This window comes from Pagrus major, chromosome 5, assembly GCF_040436345.1.
Source record: "Pagrus major chromosome 5, Pma_NU_1.0".
In the NCBI taxonomy this organism is placed as follows: Eukaryota; Metazoa; Chordata; class Actinopteri; order Spariformes; family Sparidae; genus Pagrus; species Pagrus major.
The window spans coordinates 21533172-21547737 of NC_133219.1; the positions used below are offsets into that span (position 1 = coordinate 21533172).

The 14566-nt window shown below is 41.8% G+C and overlaps 2 protein-coding genes across 2 annotated transcripts; both read right to left on the reverse strand.

Moving 5' to 3' along the window:
* Window positions 1-120: 120 nt before the first annotated feature.
* secisbp2 (SECIS binding protein 2) lies at window positions 121-8140 on the reverse strand. The gene is made up of 18 exons (XM_073466017.1): window positions 7911-8140; window positions 7304-7431; window positions 6409-6577; window positions 6252-6327; window positions 5938-6131; window positions 5763-5847; window positions 5583-5677; window positions 5175-5315; window positions 4982-5071; window positions 4739-4840; window positions 4510-4642; window positions 4229-4395; window positions 4006-4126; window positions 3697-3874; window positions 3380-3600; window positions 3047-3201; window positions 2727-2922; window positions 121-2568 (listed from the first exon to the last, which is right to left on the reverse strand). The coding sequence occupies exons 1-18, from the start codon at window positions 7917-7919 to the stop codon at window positions 2441-2443; spliced, it is 2388 nt and encodes a 795-aa protein (XP_073322118.1). The 5' UTR covers window positions 7920-8140; the 3' UTR covers window positions 121-2440.
* A 302-nt stretch (window positions 8141-8442) lies between these two features.
* On the reverse strand, window positions 8443-14093 carry mfsd10 (major facilitator superfamily domain containing 10). Its single transcript, XM_073466338.1, has 13 exons — window positions 13993-14093; window positions 12774-12958; window positions 12163-12259; window positions 11957-12060; window positions 11627-11785; window positions 11315-11506; window positions 10194-10296; window positions 9966-10077; window positions 9755-9863; window positions 9564-9654; window positions 9317-9364; window positions 9133-9222; window positions 8443-8984 (listed from the first exon to the last, which is right to left on the reverse strand). Exons 2-13 carry the CDS (start codon window positions 12924-12926, stop codon window positions 8881-8883), a joined length of 1362 nt encoding a protein of 453 aa, XP_073322439.1. The 5' UTR covers window positions 12927-12958; window positions 13993-14093; the 3' UTR covers window positions 8443-8880.
* Window positions 14094-14566: the final 473 nt, after the last annotated feature.

Below are 14566 nucleotides of genomic sequence, written 5' to 3' on the forward strand. Positions count from 1 at the left end.
GTCCCCTTCATTTTCTCTTGTATATTCATCATCCAACCTCATTTACATTAAATACTGCATTTGTCGTCTTTATGCAAATTACGTTTTATATTTGAACAAGAAAACAAATCATTAATCCACTCCAATCTCTCATCTGATTTTAATTTCCTATTTAACATGCGACAACAGACACGTCAATTAATGCATTACAAAAATAATTTAGTGTTTGTATATCCATTCTCTAAGGAAAGTGGTTCATATTCAAGGATTTATAAAAAACTAAATGATCAAAAAATAGATGTTTACAACAACATTAGGCCTTTCATCATGGGTTTCCTATTTCCTATTGTTTCACAGTTTGGTCTCTCACTACCACAGAATTTACTGAACTACAAAGATTAGTTTGACGATTTTGGGAAATGAGCCTGTTTGCTTTTTTTGGTACCTAATACATTTCTGTATAGTAAAAGTAAGGCTACAACTAGAAGCTAGTTAGCTTAGCATAGAGACAGGAGCGCAGCCAATATCTGAGAGCTGTCATCTTCTCATCTCACTTGCAAACAGAAAGCAAATATGCATATTTACCAAAACATCAAACTTATGTTGTAAAATTCATATGACTGAGTGTGTAGGACTGTGTACTGTTTTTTTTTCCCACAACTGACATTTTGACTTAGCAGGAAAAGCACAAGTGTCACAGATACTATCAATAATATATCCAAGTCCTGGAACGGTCATTACTAAAAGGAAAGCAGCAACAATTAATGCCATTTGTTATACCTGTGCTTTCCCTGTTGTAACATGTCTGCCATGAAACTCTCTATTATCAACTTCCAAACATCTCTCCTCCATGTTGAACTGAACCAAGACATCATTCAGCAAGACCTCAGCTTGCTATTGAGTCCACATGACATGAGCCCAACATCTGTTTGGCATTAAACCACTTTTCCACAAGTTAAATGTTTCAATCAGCAGTTTCTACTCTTACATCTTCATATGCCATAACCCCAAGTCTTCTCTCCTGTACAGTATTCATCACAGTCCTCTGAAAACTGAATTCTGACCGTTGATTTTGTCCATTTCAGATTGTTTATTGCTTCCTTCAATTACTTTTACCAATCAATTTAGATTACTGTATATTGTCCTATTTTATCATTATGCCACTTTATAATATTTTTTCCTCATGATATAGGTAAACTCACGAAAATGAGTCAAGTTAACAGCTGGTAATGTTTCTCAACATAGTTTAGCTGTTTTTTCCTCTTGCATGAAAATCAAATGCTACCATTTACACCTAATCACAGGTAGTACAACAAACACTGCGTAGTACTTTGGTAGTCTAACACAAATAAAAAATACAGGCTCTACCACGTAGTGCAATCTGGATTACAAAAACAAACAAAAAAATTACAAGTTCTGACTTGTCAATCAAAACAATATTTCGATTCTTCGAGTCCTGGTGGCCTAGGGGTTTAAGACTGTGGGCTCAGATAAAGGTCAATACGATATGGAGCTTGTGAAATTATGTTCGGAGATGATTCAAAAGTCTCCTGTTGTGTGTCAACCTTTGTAAACCTTAGATTAACAATAAGGTAACACAAACATAGGAAAAAAAAAAAAAAAGAGTACAAACTGAAAACTGTGTGTGGAACTCGGTGCTCAAATTTCCCACACTGCGTCCAACACTGAAGTGACAAATTCAAGTACAAATATGAGTGCATGAGGAGCCATCAGTGTCGGGCAGTGTGGGAACTTCTACATTCACAAGCTCAGATTTCTCATGCAGTTTTTCTGACAGTTTAACAGACAGTGATCATTTCACAAGCTTAAAATCTAACGGCCTTTATCTGAGTCCATACAAGACACTGACCATGTTACTACAATGCCCACAGTGTGTGCCATCCTCTCTCTAACATTCATTTCCTGTCAGCTCACTGATGTCCCCGTCAAATAAAGCAAAAATGCCAGAAAGAAACTTTATACTGAACCTAATTGAGAACAGAAGGCCAAATGCTGCTCTGTGTAACTGGTTTGATGTTCAACAAACATTCAGTATATATACACCGGCATGTTCACAGACAACATGGTTGAAAATTCATATTGTGGGATCTCTTCAAGTGACTGGTTTGGTCCTATTAAGTGAGTGGTTTATCTTGCCTGTATATAACCCCGCCCACCCCACACACACACACACCTCACAGCTTTTCCCAATTATCTTCAACTCAAACAAAAATATGTCTTTTGCTTCTTAAAAAGACGACAAGGGAAATTATGATTGATTGCGAAATATTAGCGACATGATTCGTTTCCTGACAAATACCCCATGTTGGGAACCACAGCAGCAGGGCACCTTTCATTGCTCTTTTTTTTGCAGGTGTGACTAAGTCAATCGTAGTTTCTTCTGTGCTGGCGATGAGGACATGTGGGTTGGTTTTTAGAGGCACAAACGGCTTTGCCACTGTCAACTTTTCTCAACTTCATCAGTGTTTTCAGTACATTCACTTTCCAAGCACATGGCGCTCAGCTGCTCCTCAAAGTTCAGAAATTTGTGGTTGCAGTCCTTCTCCAGCATTTTCTTCCATATCTTTACTAGAAAAAGAAATACAAAAGGATAATTATTCGATTTTTATTTGACTTTCGACAGTGAAATCTGTGATTGCATCCTCCAACTCTGCATCTCTTGTAAAATAGGATTAATTCGCAGGTATCGCAGGTATCACAACCCTTGGCTCAGGACAGTAACTTACTGTATTCTGGTTCTTCTGGCTGTGTGGCGTCAGGACTGAGCTCAGCCTCCACAGCCAAGCTGCTGATCTGCAGCTGTTCCTCAGTGTTTTCTGCCTGCTCCGCATCTGCCTGGCCCGTCTGCTCCAGGCTCGACACCATCACCTCGTAGGCTCTCCTGGCCTCAGACGACAACTCGATCATCTTATGATAGATGTCCTGTGGGGACGAAGAACGTTTTCAGCTTGCTGACATCTTCAACGGTCAAAAAATAATTTATCGATATGCTCACTGGAATTACATCAAAGCTAAGAACTGTCTTTTTAGTGATGATAAACCTCACCTGTGCACCATCATAGTTGAAGATGCCCACCAGGCTTACAGGCACTGCCTTGTTGACGCAGCGACCCAGCGTTTTCCTGCAGAGGGCGAACACGAATGGCACCCCCTGTTCACGACAAGTGTCGATGATGGTGTAAAGAGCTTCATCTAGGCCTCCTGCGAAAGGTGATATTTTTATTATGAATGTCAGGATCACATGTACATGTCTACACCTTGTTGCTCCAAAGTTTAGATTAATAAATGAGTTTGACGCCAAGACATGCAAATACCGTCGTAGCCAAACTATGCACACATTCAGCTGGATAAATCTGAAAGCTGATGTAAGTACCAGTACCTTTGGACTGGATGCGTTCACAGTTGGGTGAGATGACGACACATTTGACCTTCCTGAGTTTAAGGTGCTTCAGGACCTCTCTGAGCCCCATGACGATGCGCCTCTTCATGCGGGCCTTCATCGGGTCCTTCTGGTACAGGCGGTCCTGGAAACGAACCAGCTCCTTTAGCAAGTTCGTCACACACTCGTCCACGTCTTTGCTCAGCATCTGGTTGCAATAGCTGACGCACGCACACACAGTGTACAGTCAGACAACCAACAAAGATTACAACTTGTAACTGTGTATAGAGTGAATCGTTATGATTTTACAGTCTTACTCTCTGAACTTTCTGCTGTGGATTTTGGGTCGGCTGACCGAGCAGGGAACAGGTGAGGTGGTTTGTTGATCTACTGTCTCGTTTTTCTCAGCTTCTTCATCATCCTCTTTCACCATCTGGTTCGTGCCATTTAACTCTGACTCGTCCTCAGGTTCCTCTGACGGACTTCTTACTTCATCTGAGCGTTATTAAGAACAAAATACAGATTAAATATCAGCTTTAATCAAAGATTTTCTTTGTCTACTTAAAGCTGTGATAACTTGGAGTCGGGAACTTTTGAATTCTATCGTCTCCCATGCTTTTTCTGACCTGTGGCATTAGTGTCACCCATCTCTTCTTCATCAGCGGGCTGGAGCTCATTTTCAGGCAGCAGCCCTCTCTCCTCCTGCAGTCGTCTTTGTTTCCTCTCCTCCCTTTCTTTCAAAATGACCTGCGGATCAGACAGAAACAAGTCTGTACAGCTGAGACACTTTCTTTAAAAAAATGCAGTGCGTCTGTATTTGTTCCAGAGTGAGTGAGTGAGTGGACATACCTTCTTAAGAGGAGTGGGTTTCTTTGCTTTTGGCACCTCTCTCTGCTTGCCTTTCTTTACCAAAGGGCTGGTGGAGTCCAGGGGATTATGGGCAATTTTATCCTGCTGCCAGGGCAGCTTCTTCTGGACTAATGGCTGCTTCTGGACGACAGGTAGTCCTCCACCAACTACAAAGAAATCATTTACAAAGACAGACAGACTTTTAAATAAAATGTATCATAAAAAGAGAGAGAAATTAGGAACCCAGTGTAGCAGAGGTCAAGAATGTGACCGTAACCCACCTGAGAGGATGACTGGCTTGGCGTCCTGCTTAGCTTTTTGAGACTGTTGCTTCTTTTCCAGGGCGGCCAACATGTTTCCGATGTCCAGCTGAACGGGAACTTTGCTCTTCTTCCCAGACACCTTTTCAGCTTTCTGGAAGTCAGGAGAACAAAAACAGATTCAGGTTCAATCCAAACTGTATTCTCCAGTATAATATCATGTATTTAAATTTAACAGGAAAATACAAACCTGTCCTTTTTTAGCTGTCTCAGTGGGCTGAGTTTTTGCTGCAGGTGATTTTTCCTTGGTTTGTTCAGCAGACTGATGCTGAACACTTTCTCTTTGGTGTTCCTGAGAAAGACACAAAAAATGACCTACTGTCAATCTCATTTTAATGACTCTCTACTTTGAAACATGTTAAATTATGCTAAAGACACAGAATTATAAATGAAAAGTAAAAAACATCTGGGAGGAGAAATAAGTGATATGTACCTCATTGCATAGTTTTGCTGCAGTGCTGCTCGTTATCAATCGATCAATCCCAGTCAAAGAAAGAGTCAGACCGGGAAACTCTTCTTCATCCTGTCGGGACAAAAAGACGACAAAAAATAATGATTTTTTAAAATGCTTTGAAATCAGTTTTGCTTTTGAATTGAAGGGAAATACAGTCAAAACTTTTATTTACCTCAAATTTTGGAGGCTCCTGATAATACGCTGGCTCTTCTGACTCAGCTTCTGCATCTTCACCTTTAGCTTTCTTCTTCTTTTTCTTCCTTTTCCTCTTCCCTGGGGCTCCATCTTCATGCTGTGCAGCAATTTCCTCCGTCTGACGTGAGGCAAAGTAAAGGGACCCAAAGCAATGTTAAACCATACAGAAGGTCATACTGGTCACATTTCTGTCAGTGTGATTTACATAATTAAATCCACTGTCACACTAATATAAATGATTTTGTAGATGTATAACGTATCTCAACAGCCTGTAATCACACACAAGAAGACCTGTATAATTAAGGTTAATTATAATTAAATGTAAGACTTTTCAACACCTGCAGATATCTCATATGCTGAGATTCAATCAAGCACGTCTCCTCACCTGCGTATGGTTGTAGCCGATTGTCGTCTCTTTAGGGACGAGTTTCTTTGGAGGTTGAGAGGCGACATTTGCCCATGAAGTGACCGCCGTCTGACCTTGTTAACAAAAAATAAATAAGAGGATTAATATCTTATATTTCACTTCTGTACAGTCATTGAAACTACAAGGACTTTCCCCTACCTGGTGAAGCAGCAGAGGAATCTGGCTTAGCATTTGTAGCCATTTGTTGGGGGTCGGGCTGCGTTGGGGATCGTCTTGTTCCAGACTACTCCATACAAAATTACAATAGCATTACATTTATTAGACGCATTAACCACCATAGCACAATATTATATGTGATGTTCAGTGGGCTCACCTTCAAGGAAAATGCTGATGTTTGCGTAAGAGGGCTCGCGGATGGAGGGGTTGGACCCCAGCACACTCTCTGAACAGAAGGAGGACCTGCTAACTCTGGGAAATCAGTCATCTTCACCTCAAACGGGGCCATGTCCGCCTGTGCTGGCTTTGTCTTCCCTGCAGAGTTCGGGGCAGACCGGGCACCTCGAGAGCCTGTCGTCCAATTACAAGCAAAAGTTGATTGTAGACAGATGAGTTATGTTCAGGAAAACACACGCTGAGGTGCCAGGGATCATTCAGGAAGGAGTTCACAATGCCAGGTGTGATATCTACCTTTTTTCTGTGAATTCAGTGAGTTCTGGCCCACAGTTCTGCCCTGTGCAGGAGAGTCATTGTTGCCTTTAGATGCCTGTGGAGAAATCACTGAAATTAATTTCATAGTAGAGAGTTTATTCCATCAAATATTTCTGTTTCTAAAGAGGAAACCAACCTTTGCTTGTGGATCCCGTGCGGACCTCTCTCTCTGCATAAAACCATCACTGGTCTCTCTAACACGACGGCTGCTGCTATAGCCGTGACTCCTCGGCACATCTCCTTTTCCTGCCGACACTCCATTTGTGTTTGATGGATTCTGCTTTGGGCCCACACCGGACCAGCTCCTTCACAAAGTTCAGACGTTCACACAAATAAGTGGCTTGACTACGAACAAACGGTCAAAACACAACAGTTTCTCAGAAAACATAGTGATCTTTCACAAAACACAACATTTCAAAATATGAAACGACATTTTACAAAACACAGCGACAATTTACAAAATGCTGCAAAATTTCACCAAACACTGCCACATTTCAGATTTGTTGTTGTGTTTTGTGAAATGTTGTCATGTTTTGTGAAATGTTGTCGTGTTTGATGCAATGTTGTCGTGTTTGATGTAATGTTGTTGTGTTTGATGCAATGTTTTTGTGTTTGATGAAATGTTGTCGTGTTTTGTGAAATGTTGTCGTGTTTGATGCAATGTTGTTGTGTTTTGTGAAATTTTGTCGTGTTTTGTGAAATGTTGTTGAGTTTGATGCAATGTTGTCGTGTTCTGTGAAATGGTGTATTTTGAAATGCTGTGTTTGTCAAAATGTCGTTTTTTAAGGAATGTTGGTGTGTTTTGTGCAAAATTTCACACAATCAACACAATAACATTTCAAAATACACAAAATTTCACCAAACACTACGACATTTCAGATTTGTTACTGTGTTTTGTGACACATCATCGTGTTTTCTGTAATGTTGTTGTGTTTTAACCCTCAGTTCGGCCTCACTTGACAGTGGTGACTCAGGCCATTGGTCAGGTGATTGATTACTTTGATTGAGACAAACTATGATTATCCTCCTACCCTCTCAAACTCTTGTCGGACACATAAGGATTTGGTAACATCAGAGGTGGTGATGGCTCAGGAGGCTCCTTCCTCTGTCTCCTCTGTTGTTTATGGTCCAAAGACTGCACAGATGACAGTTTGCTCTCCTGTGGAAAGTACAGATCGTCTGTCATCGTCTGTCTGCTGAAACACGACCTTTGACAGTTCAAGTGAACGCATGTGTTGCCACAGTTAGTTCAGTATTAGATTCACAATGCGATCGCTTTATTCACATTGTTGACTCACGCTTGACTCACTCAAACATCCCACTCAAACAACAAGTGTTAAACTCAACTCTTGTTTGGTTAGCCATTTAGCTATCTGTTAGCTGATAGCATATTTCACGTTACATAGTCTTAATTTGTACTAAACTCGTCAAAAATGTATGTTTTACAAAAGCCAACAGCTTATCGATGCGGTCCAACCAACTTTTAACTTTATAAATGCCATGTACACGTTTACAACAGCTACAGTTAGCTAAAAGTTAGCTTCGTTCAGCTACATGCATCAGCGTATGATAGCGTCACTAGCTATCAGTTAGCTTGCTAGCCAGCTTAACAAACTACTTTTACTTTTAGTGAATTACCTTGTCCATCTTCAGGTTTTCCTATATGTAATCACATGTCCGCATGTTCACTCGATGTTGCGGGTGTTGTCAAAGTCTCGGTTGCGACGGTGCTGCATTTATCCACCCTCGAGTGTGTTAGCTATGCAGGCTAAGAAACCTGTTTGATAGCATAGCAGTAGCGGCTAGCTGAACAGCCTGACACAGCTGATGTTTACAGTGTGCTGTGCAGAGAGCCTACAGCGACACCTACTGGCCGACAGCATGACAACTCAACTGTGAAAGCAGTATTTTAATGTTATAGGTGCTGTAGTTTTACTCATTTGTATATATTAAGTTATTTAGTTAAGCACCTTATTTTATGGTTGTATCATATATTTGTATTTGACATCTTAATGTGCATAAACATCTGTAGCAGTCAGATACATGTTGTGGAGTAAAATGTATGTTGTAGCAGCCTAAAATGGAAAAGCACCTCAACAATTAACTCAACTGCATTGAAAACCGTTTTGTAAACTCTTCAGTTAAAAGAATTACACCCCACAGACAGATGTTGACTTTCTCGTTTATTCTTTTTTACAAGAAAATAGAATATCCACACTTTTAAAAGAGAACTGAAATAAAATGCTCCTTTGTACAATACAAAATCTGAGTGATTAATAAAATATAGCAGTATAAAATGATATCCATGTTGCACAAGAACAAATGTGGTTTGTAATCCATCCTAACCCGTGCATTTCACTCAATGCACAGCTCCACATCTCCACTCATGTTCTCATTTGTACATTAACGTCCCTCTGTCTTGGAAGGTGCAGCGTCTTCTTGCGATATATTGCTTCATGTGATGATCCTTGGCGAACGGCGCAGGAAGTACACAGCTCTGTTTTTTTTTGTTCGTGTCACCGTATTAAGTAGTGCTTGTTCTCCAGGCCGATGTAAATATATAAAACATTCATTAAAACTACCGAACATCCAAAAGTCTTTGTGTCTCTCACTCCTCTTTTAGCCTCCCAGCTATCCTCAGGAGAGCCAGGGGGATAATGAAAGAGGCTGATGTGAGGAGGAAACAGGTCTGAGCTCCAGCTATCCAGTAAACTGTGAAGAAAACATGATCGTTATGAGTACAAATGCTCAATTCATCTCTTGAAAACGTCAGTGGCTTTTGTGTTCTGGCTAATACTCCATAAACTGTCCACAAGTTTCAGATGCATTTGGCGCCATTACTGCCATCTTTCTTCCTTACCGGAGGATGACAGCACTGGTCCCAGTGCTCTGGCCAGAGCGCCCAAACTACGCAGAATCCCCATCACTGTGCCCTTCTGACTGGCCGAGCCTGGAGAAATATCAACAGCAACAGTGTGCTAATTATACCATAAAATCCAAATGGTTTGTGAGTTTCCATAAATAGGAATGAATAAGAGGTTTACCATGGTCAGAAACAAGCGTAGACAAGCAGGGAACTACTACTGCAGCCGCTGTAACAAAGGCAATGACATAAAATGTGAGAAACAGAATACTTTTTTTAAACATAACACATAAATAGATGCTTCTTAAAGAGGGTATTTTGTAAAATAAGATTGGAAGTACTCAGGAAACTGTTTCCTCTGCTAATCATGCAACCACACGCACTTGCAAAGTCTTTAAAAACTGACAGAAAGGACAAACTGGACTCACCGAACGAGTATAACGCCAAGCCGACATAAAGTACCGTTACATCCCATGACAGCCCGATGAGAACAAACGCTGGGATTAACGCTATGATTGCCTGAAAACGAGAGACGTGGTTCGTTAAAGAAGACGAGTTTGCTGCGGTGCATCAGCAGCAGCATGAAGAGTTCATTGTTGTAAAGAGAAGGTGTTCCTACCATACGAACAGCCTTGATATGGTGCCCAGGCTTTATTCTGCGGGCATAACCGCCCTGGATCAAAGCCATGATGACACCAATGAAGAAGAACATCTTTCCTTGCTGCATACTAACGAGAGGAAAAAAATGCTTGTAACAAAAACACAAGGTTGTTGTTCAGACATGCTTACTGTAACTGACAGAGTACACAGTTTTATCTTTGAGTTCACACCTTGTAAACTGGAAGCGTTGGTGAGTCAGAAAACTCAGCGTAAACTCCAGACCGGAGAACAGGAAGAGGTAGCAGAAATAAACCAGGCCCAGCACTTGAAGCTTCAGCATTCCTGTAAAGACATTAATGACTTCTATCAGTGTGCCAAAGTTCACTCATGACTCACAAATGGGTCAAATGGGTGTAAGCTTCTGCCTCGCAGAGGAATCCTGTACGAGCGGTACTCACGTTTTTTTGCAGGCGGATCTTTCACCCTGGTAACAGCCGAAAAGTGGAACAGAGATAATGGATTCAAAAGGTCCCTGGAGTCCCCGAAGCCTGAAGATGAAGCCTGGGATGAAACAGGAAAAATTAGAAAAGTATTCAGATACAGAAGACGTTTTACAATATATGTATATTATATGTTTAGGGTTATGCATCCAAGACTCATTTTCATGGCTCTTACAATTGTGCATGTGGCATACGAGTCATTAGAAAATTAATGGTCCAGTGTGTAGGATTTATTTGCATCTAGCGGTGAGGCTGCATTTCCCACATTTCACCCCCCGGTTAAAACGCAAAAAATGCAAACGGCCCTCTCTGGGGCCAGCGTTTGATTTGTGTGTTCTGGGCTACTGTAGAAACATCGGCCCTGCTGGAGTCTAAGAACGACCCAGCCACTGGAATCAGGTGTGTTGGGGCAGGGAAACATCTAAAACATGCAGGACAAGGGGCCCGGAGGACAAAGAAATTTTTTTAATAAAACCAGTTAATCTAGGTGCTGTATCGTAGGCAACTGGACTTGTTTCAGTTTCTTGAAGATGTTTCACCTCTCATCCAAGAGGCTTCTTCAGTTCTAACTACCTGGAGGAGTTGCAGGCTTTTAAAAGCTCTGAGTTTCAGAGTCGTTAGGGCCACTTGTGGGTCGTTGACCCAACCGGCCTTCATGTGGGTTTCTAAGGCTAGGCGAGCCCAGGTGTGAATGGTTGTTAAGCCCTCTGAAGCTCAGAGCTCACACGTATAAAACCGGTACTATTACTAATAAATTGACCGAATGATCGACTGGTGATTGACCCCCCCTCCTCATTCTACCCCCCCATTCATTATATGTTTTAAAGCCCCTGCACACCCATAGTCCTTTGTGTACGGACCATTTTAGATGGACAGCTCCAACACTCATAGCTTTGTAGTGTCAATTTACAACATTATCATTATCAGCTCAGAGGGTCTGGTGACAGCATGGCTCCCACCCACCTTCAGCCCGACAAAGGGTCTAATTCAACACGTAATTAAAAACACCTGTGAACCCCTGTGGGAAAAAAAGCCCCCTCAGTTTGTCAGCTGGCCGTGTGAATGTTTCCGTAGCTAACCTTGACGTCCTTTGTGAGCGTCTCTGGCAGCATGAGCCAAATGAAAAGCAGATCAGCAACGCTAAAGGCCAGAGCGAGCAGAGCTGGAGTCTGGAAGAAGACATTCCCTGTTGCTTTGGAGCTGACAGCAAAGTAGGCGCCCATCAGGGGTCCCACAGTGAAGCCCAAGGAGAAGGCGATGCCGATCATGGCCTAGAGATGATAAAAAATGTACATTTTTCTTTTTTTAATCAAGTGTGACATAAACAGAATACACCCATTCACATCCTAGAGTTTTTTTTTAAATTATGGCCAAAGAAAACTTTTGCCTACCATCCCTCGGTTCCGTGCTTTTGGGCAAGGCAGGTCAGCCACGATGGCAGTGCAGAGGCTGACGTTGCCCTTAGAAACGCCCCCAATTACTCGAAACAAAAGGAACATGCTGAAGCTCCGGGAAACAGCCCAGACCGCGTAGGAGGACATCAGCCCTATCTGGGAAATTAGACCCGAATGAATCAACACTGGATGGATGACTCTACGTTTTACAAGCAATGATGATATTATTACACTGTTGCTCTCTCCTCCACGGCATGAGATGTGAAAGAACAGTGAGGTTTTATTTCTTGAGGTCATGAAAAAGTGGTAGTATGTCATGCCACTCACTGTAGTGAGAATGAGCAAGGGTCGTCTGCCGTGTCGGTCTGAGAGAGCGCCGGTTAAAGGCGACATCAGGAACTGCAGCAGAGAAAACAGCGACCCGATCAGACCTGAAATTGAGGAGCAAAAATTCTTTGTTTAATTGATTACAGTATGACGAAATGTAAAAGCTCCAAATAACCAATGTTGAAGGTGAAACCAATGCAACGTACCTCCAAACAGGACGGTGTTGTATTTCTTTTCCAGAGGAATCCCCACGGCCTCCCTGAACCAGTCCACAACACTCTGCAGAGACTGATACACGACATCCTGCACAAGGGACGAAACACAGGAAAATACAGCGTCACACGGGGAGAATCTAAACAAGAGTAAGGAGGTCAGTTCAGCATGAGTCAGCACACAGACACGGCCCGTGAATGCTAATCTAATCATCATGAGTCGGTTCTGTTTTTTTATGAAACAGATTCTTCACACAAAGCCTCCTTTGTTCTATAGATGTGACGGACAATGTGCATCAAATTCTGCACATTGTTCGATACATCCCATCCTTTTTTTTCTCCACTGCAGCAGGAGCAGCTGGAGAACATAAATGCTGATATACGACCGTCTTGCCAAGAACATTTCTGACTTCTAAACTATTGTGGTGATCAAAAATAGCCACAAGTGATATTAATTTCCCTAATTCAGAGGTAAAAAGAGGAAGTACTGCTGGATGAAGAAATCTCTTCTTTAAACAAGCTCTATCACTAACACCTAACCCTAACCCTGATTTTACCAGAGTTGTCTATTCTGATTTTGAAGAACAAAACAAAACAAAACCAACCCCTGTTTGTGCGTAGTGGTCCAAAATGGAAGGCAGCAGAGGCAGAATCAGTGTGAATCCCAGCAGGTCCAGCAGCAGGATGACGAACACGATGTTGATGACCTTTGAGGAGAAGGGGCCGTCATCCTCTGCAGATTTGTTTACGGTTGACATCCCTCCAGCAGAAGCTTGTGTCTCTTCTGTTCCTGTTAGAAAACACACAGTGGACGTATGTTAGCACTAAGAGATACCAGCGCCTTACATTTACAGCGTCAACTGGCACGACTTCTAATCTCAAGGAACAAGTTAGCCATTGAGGAAGTGCCACAGTTACAACAAACAGCTTCGTTTTACAGGTCTGCAACTTCCTTGAAGGTTTCCTGGAAAGAAATACGTTTCTTGGACCTAATTGTAGGGCAATCAAGGACCAAATTCAGACAGATAATTTCCTCAAATTCCTCCTGCTCTGTTCAAACTCCAGTAAATGTTCCATTCATTATTTTTAAACTTTAGTCTCCACATATGTTGAGTTGTATGTGCGATTGCAGACCGTTGTTCAGCAGGATATACCTCTAATAAATTTGATTTGACAGGAAGTGTTTCGACCTAACGGTCTCCCCCATTTTATCTGTGATTAATACCATGTATAGATCCTTCCAGGGAACATCAGTTAAGTTACTTTCTATGAAAAAACAAACAAACTACATGATAACATGAGACCTGTAAAGCAAAGCATTAATACAAATAATATGTCAGTAATCTGCAGACCTTACTAGACATTATTAGGATTGACAGATTAATTCAATGAGTGTGTTTACTTCCACATATTAAAAGTTATTGGCACAGCAATATGACTCTGGCATGAAAGCATCCACCACATGCCTCAGTAAATATGCCTGTGTGTTTACAAAGTGCATGTGTGCCAGTACAGGTGTAACCCTCTCCATTTAACACTTCACCACAGTAAGTCACCAGGAAAGATGGATAAAGGAATGAGGAAACAGCTGCACATGCTCAGATCAGAGTTGAACTCCTCAGTAAAAGCATTGACATTTTCTTACTGGCAGTAGTTTGAAAACTGTTAGTGTTGCTCTCCTTAAATAAAATAATAAATACACATTTCCTACAAGTTGTTCCTCGACCCACAGACTGACTGGTGTTAACAAGCGTCACCTCTCCTCGACCTGACTACTGTTAACCAAGCGAAAAGGAAAGAGCCTCTACCAGCTTCTGTACTCACACTGTTTCCGCAGACTCGTAAAATCAGAGCAGATCACACCGACTCGAGCAGCACTACCTTCTCCCTCTCTCATCAGTCCATCTGCACTGGCCCGCACCAGGAAGCGGTGTCCTCTTACATTTGGATGACATGAACACGTCGCAGCCAACGCACACAGAGCAGAATGCTGCCTTCAGGTGAATCTCGTAAACTCCCATTTCCGCGTTCCACAGTGGTTCAGGACTTGTTGAGCCCGTTACCGACCTCAGCTCAGCCTGCTGCTTCGTGGGTTTGTCACAAACAACTACCCGCGCAAACATTACATTAAAAAAATATATATATTTTTTTACTTTATATCTTTAAAGGTGCAATGTGTAAGAATTTTAGTTCAAAACTTTCATAAAAGTGTGAAGTTACAATAGTTTGGAGTTAAGTTAGAATGCTAACCAGCTAGCCTCTAGGGGAGCGTGCCTATGTTCCCACATTTCTAAGATTGCAGCTGTAACCCTAACCCCTCATTCATTCATTCGTTTACTATAAAGTGCTTCCAAAAAATCTTGTGGGAGGATAGGGCTTAAATTGAAGGGAAATGTAG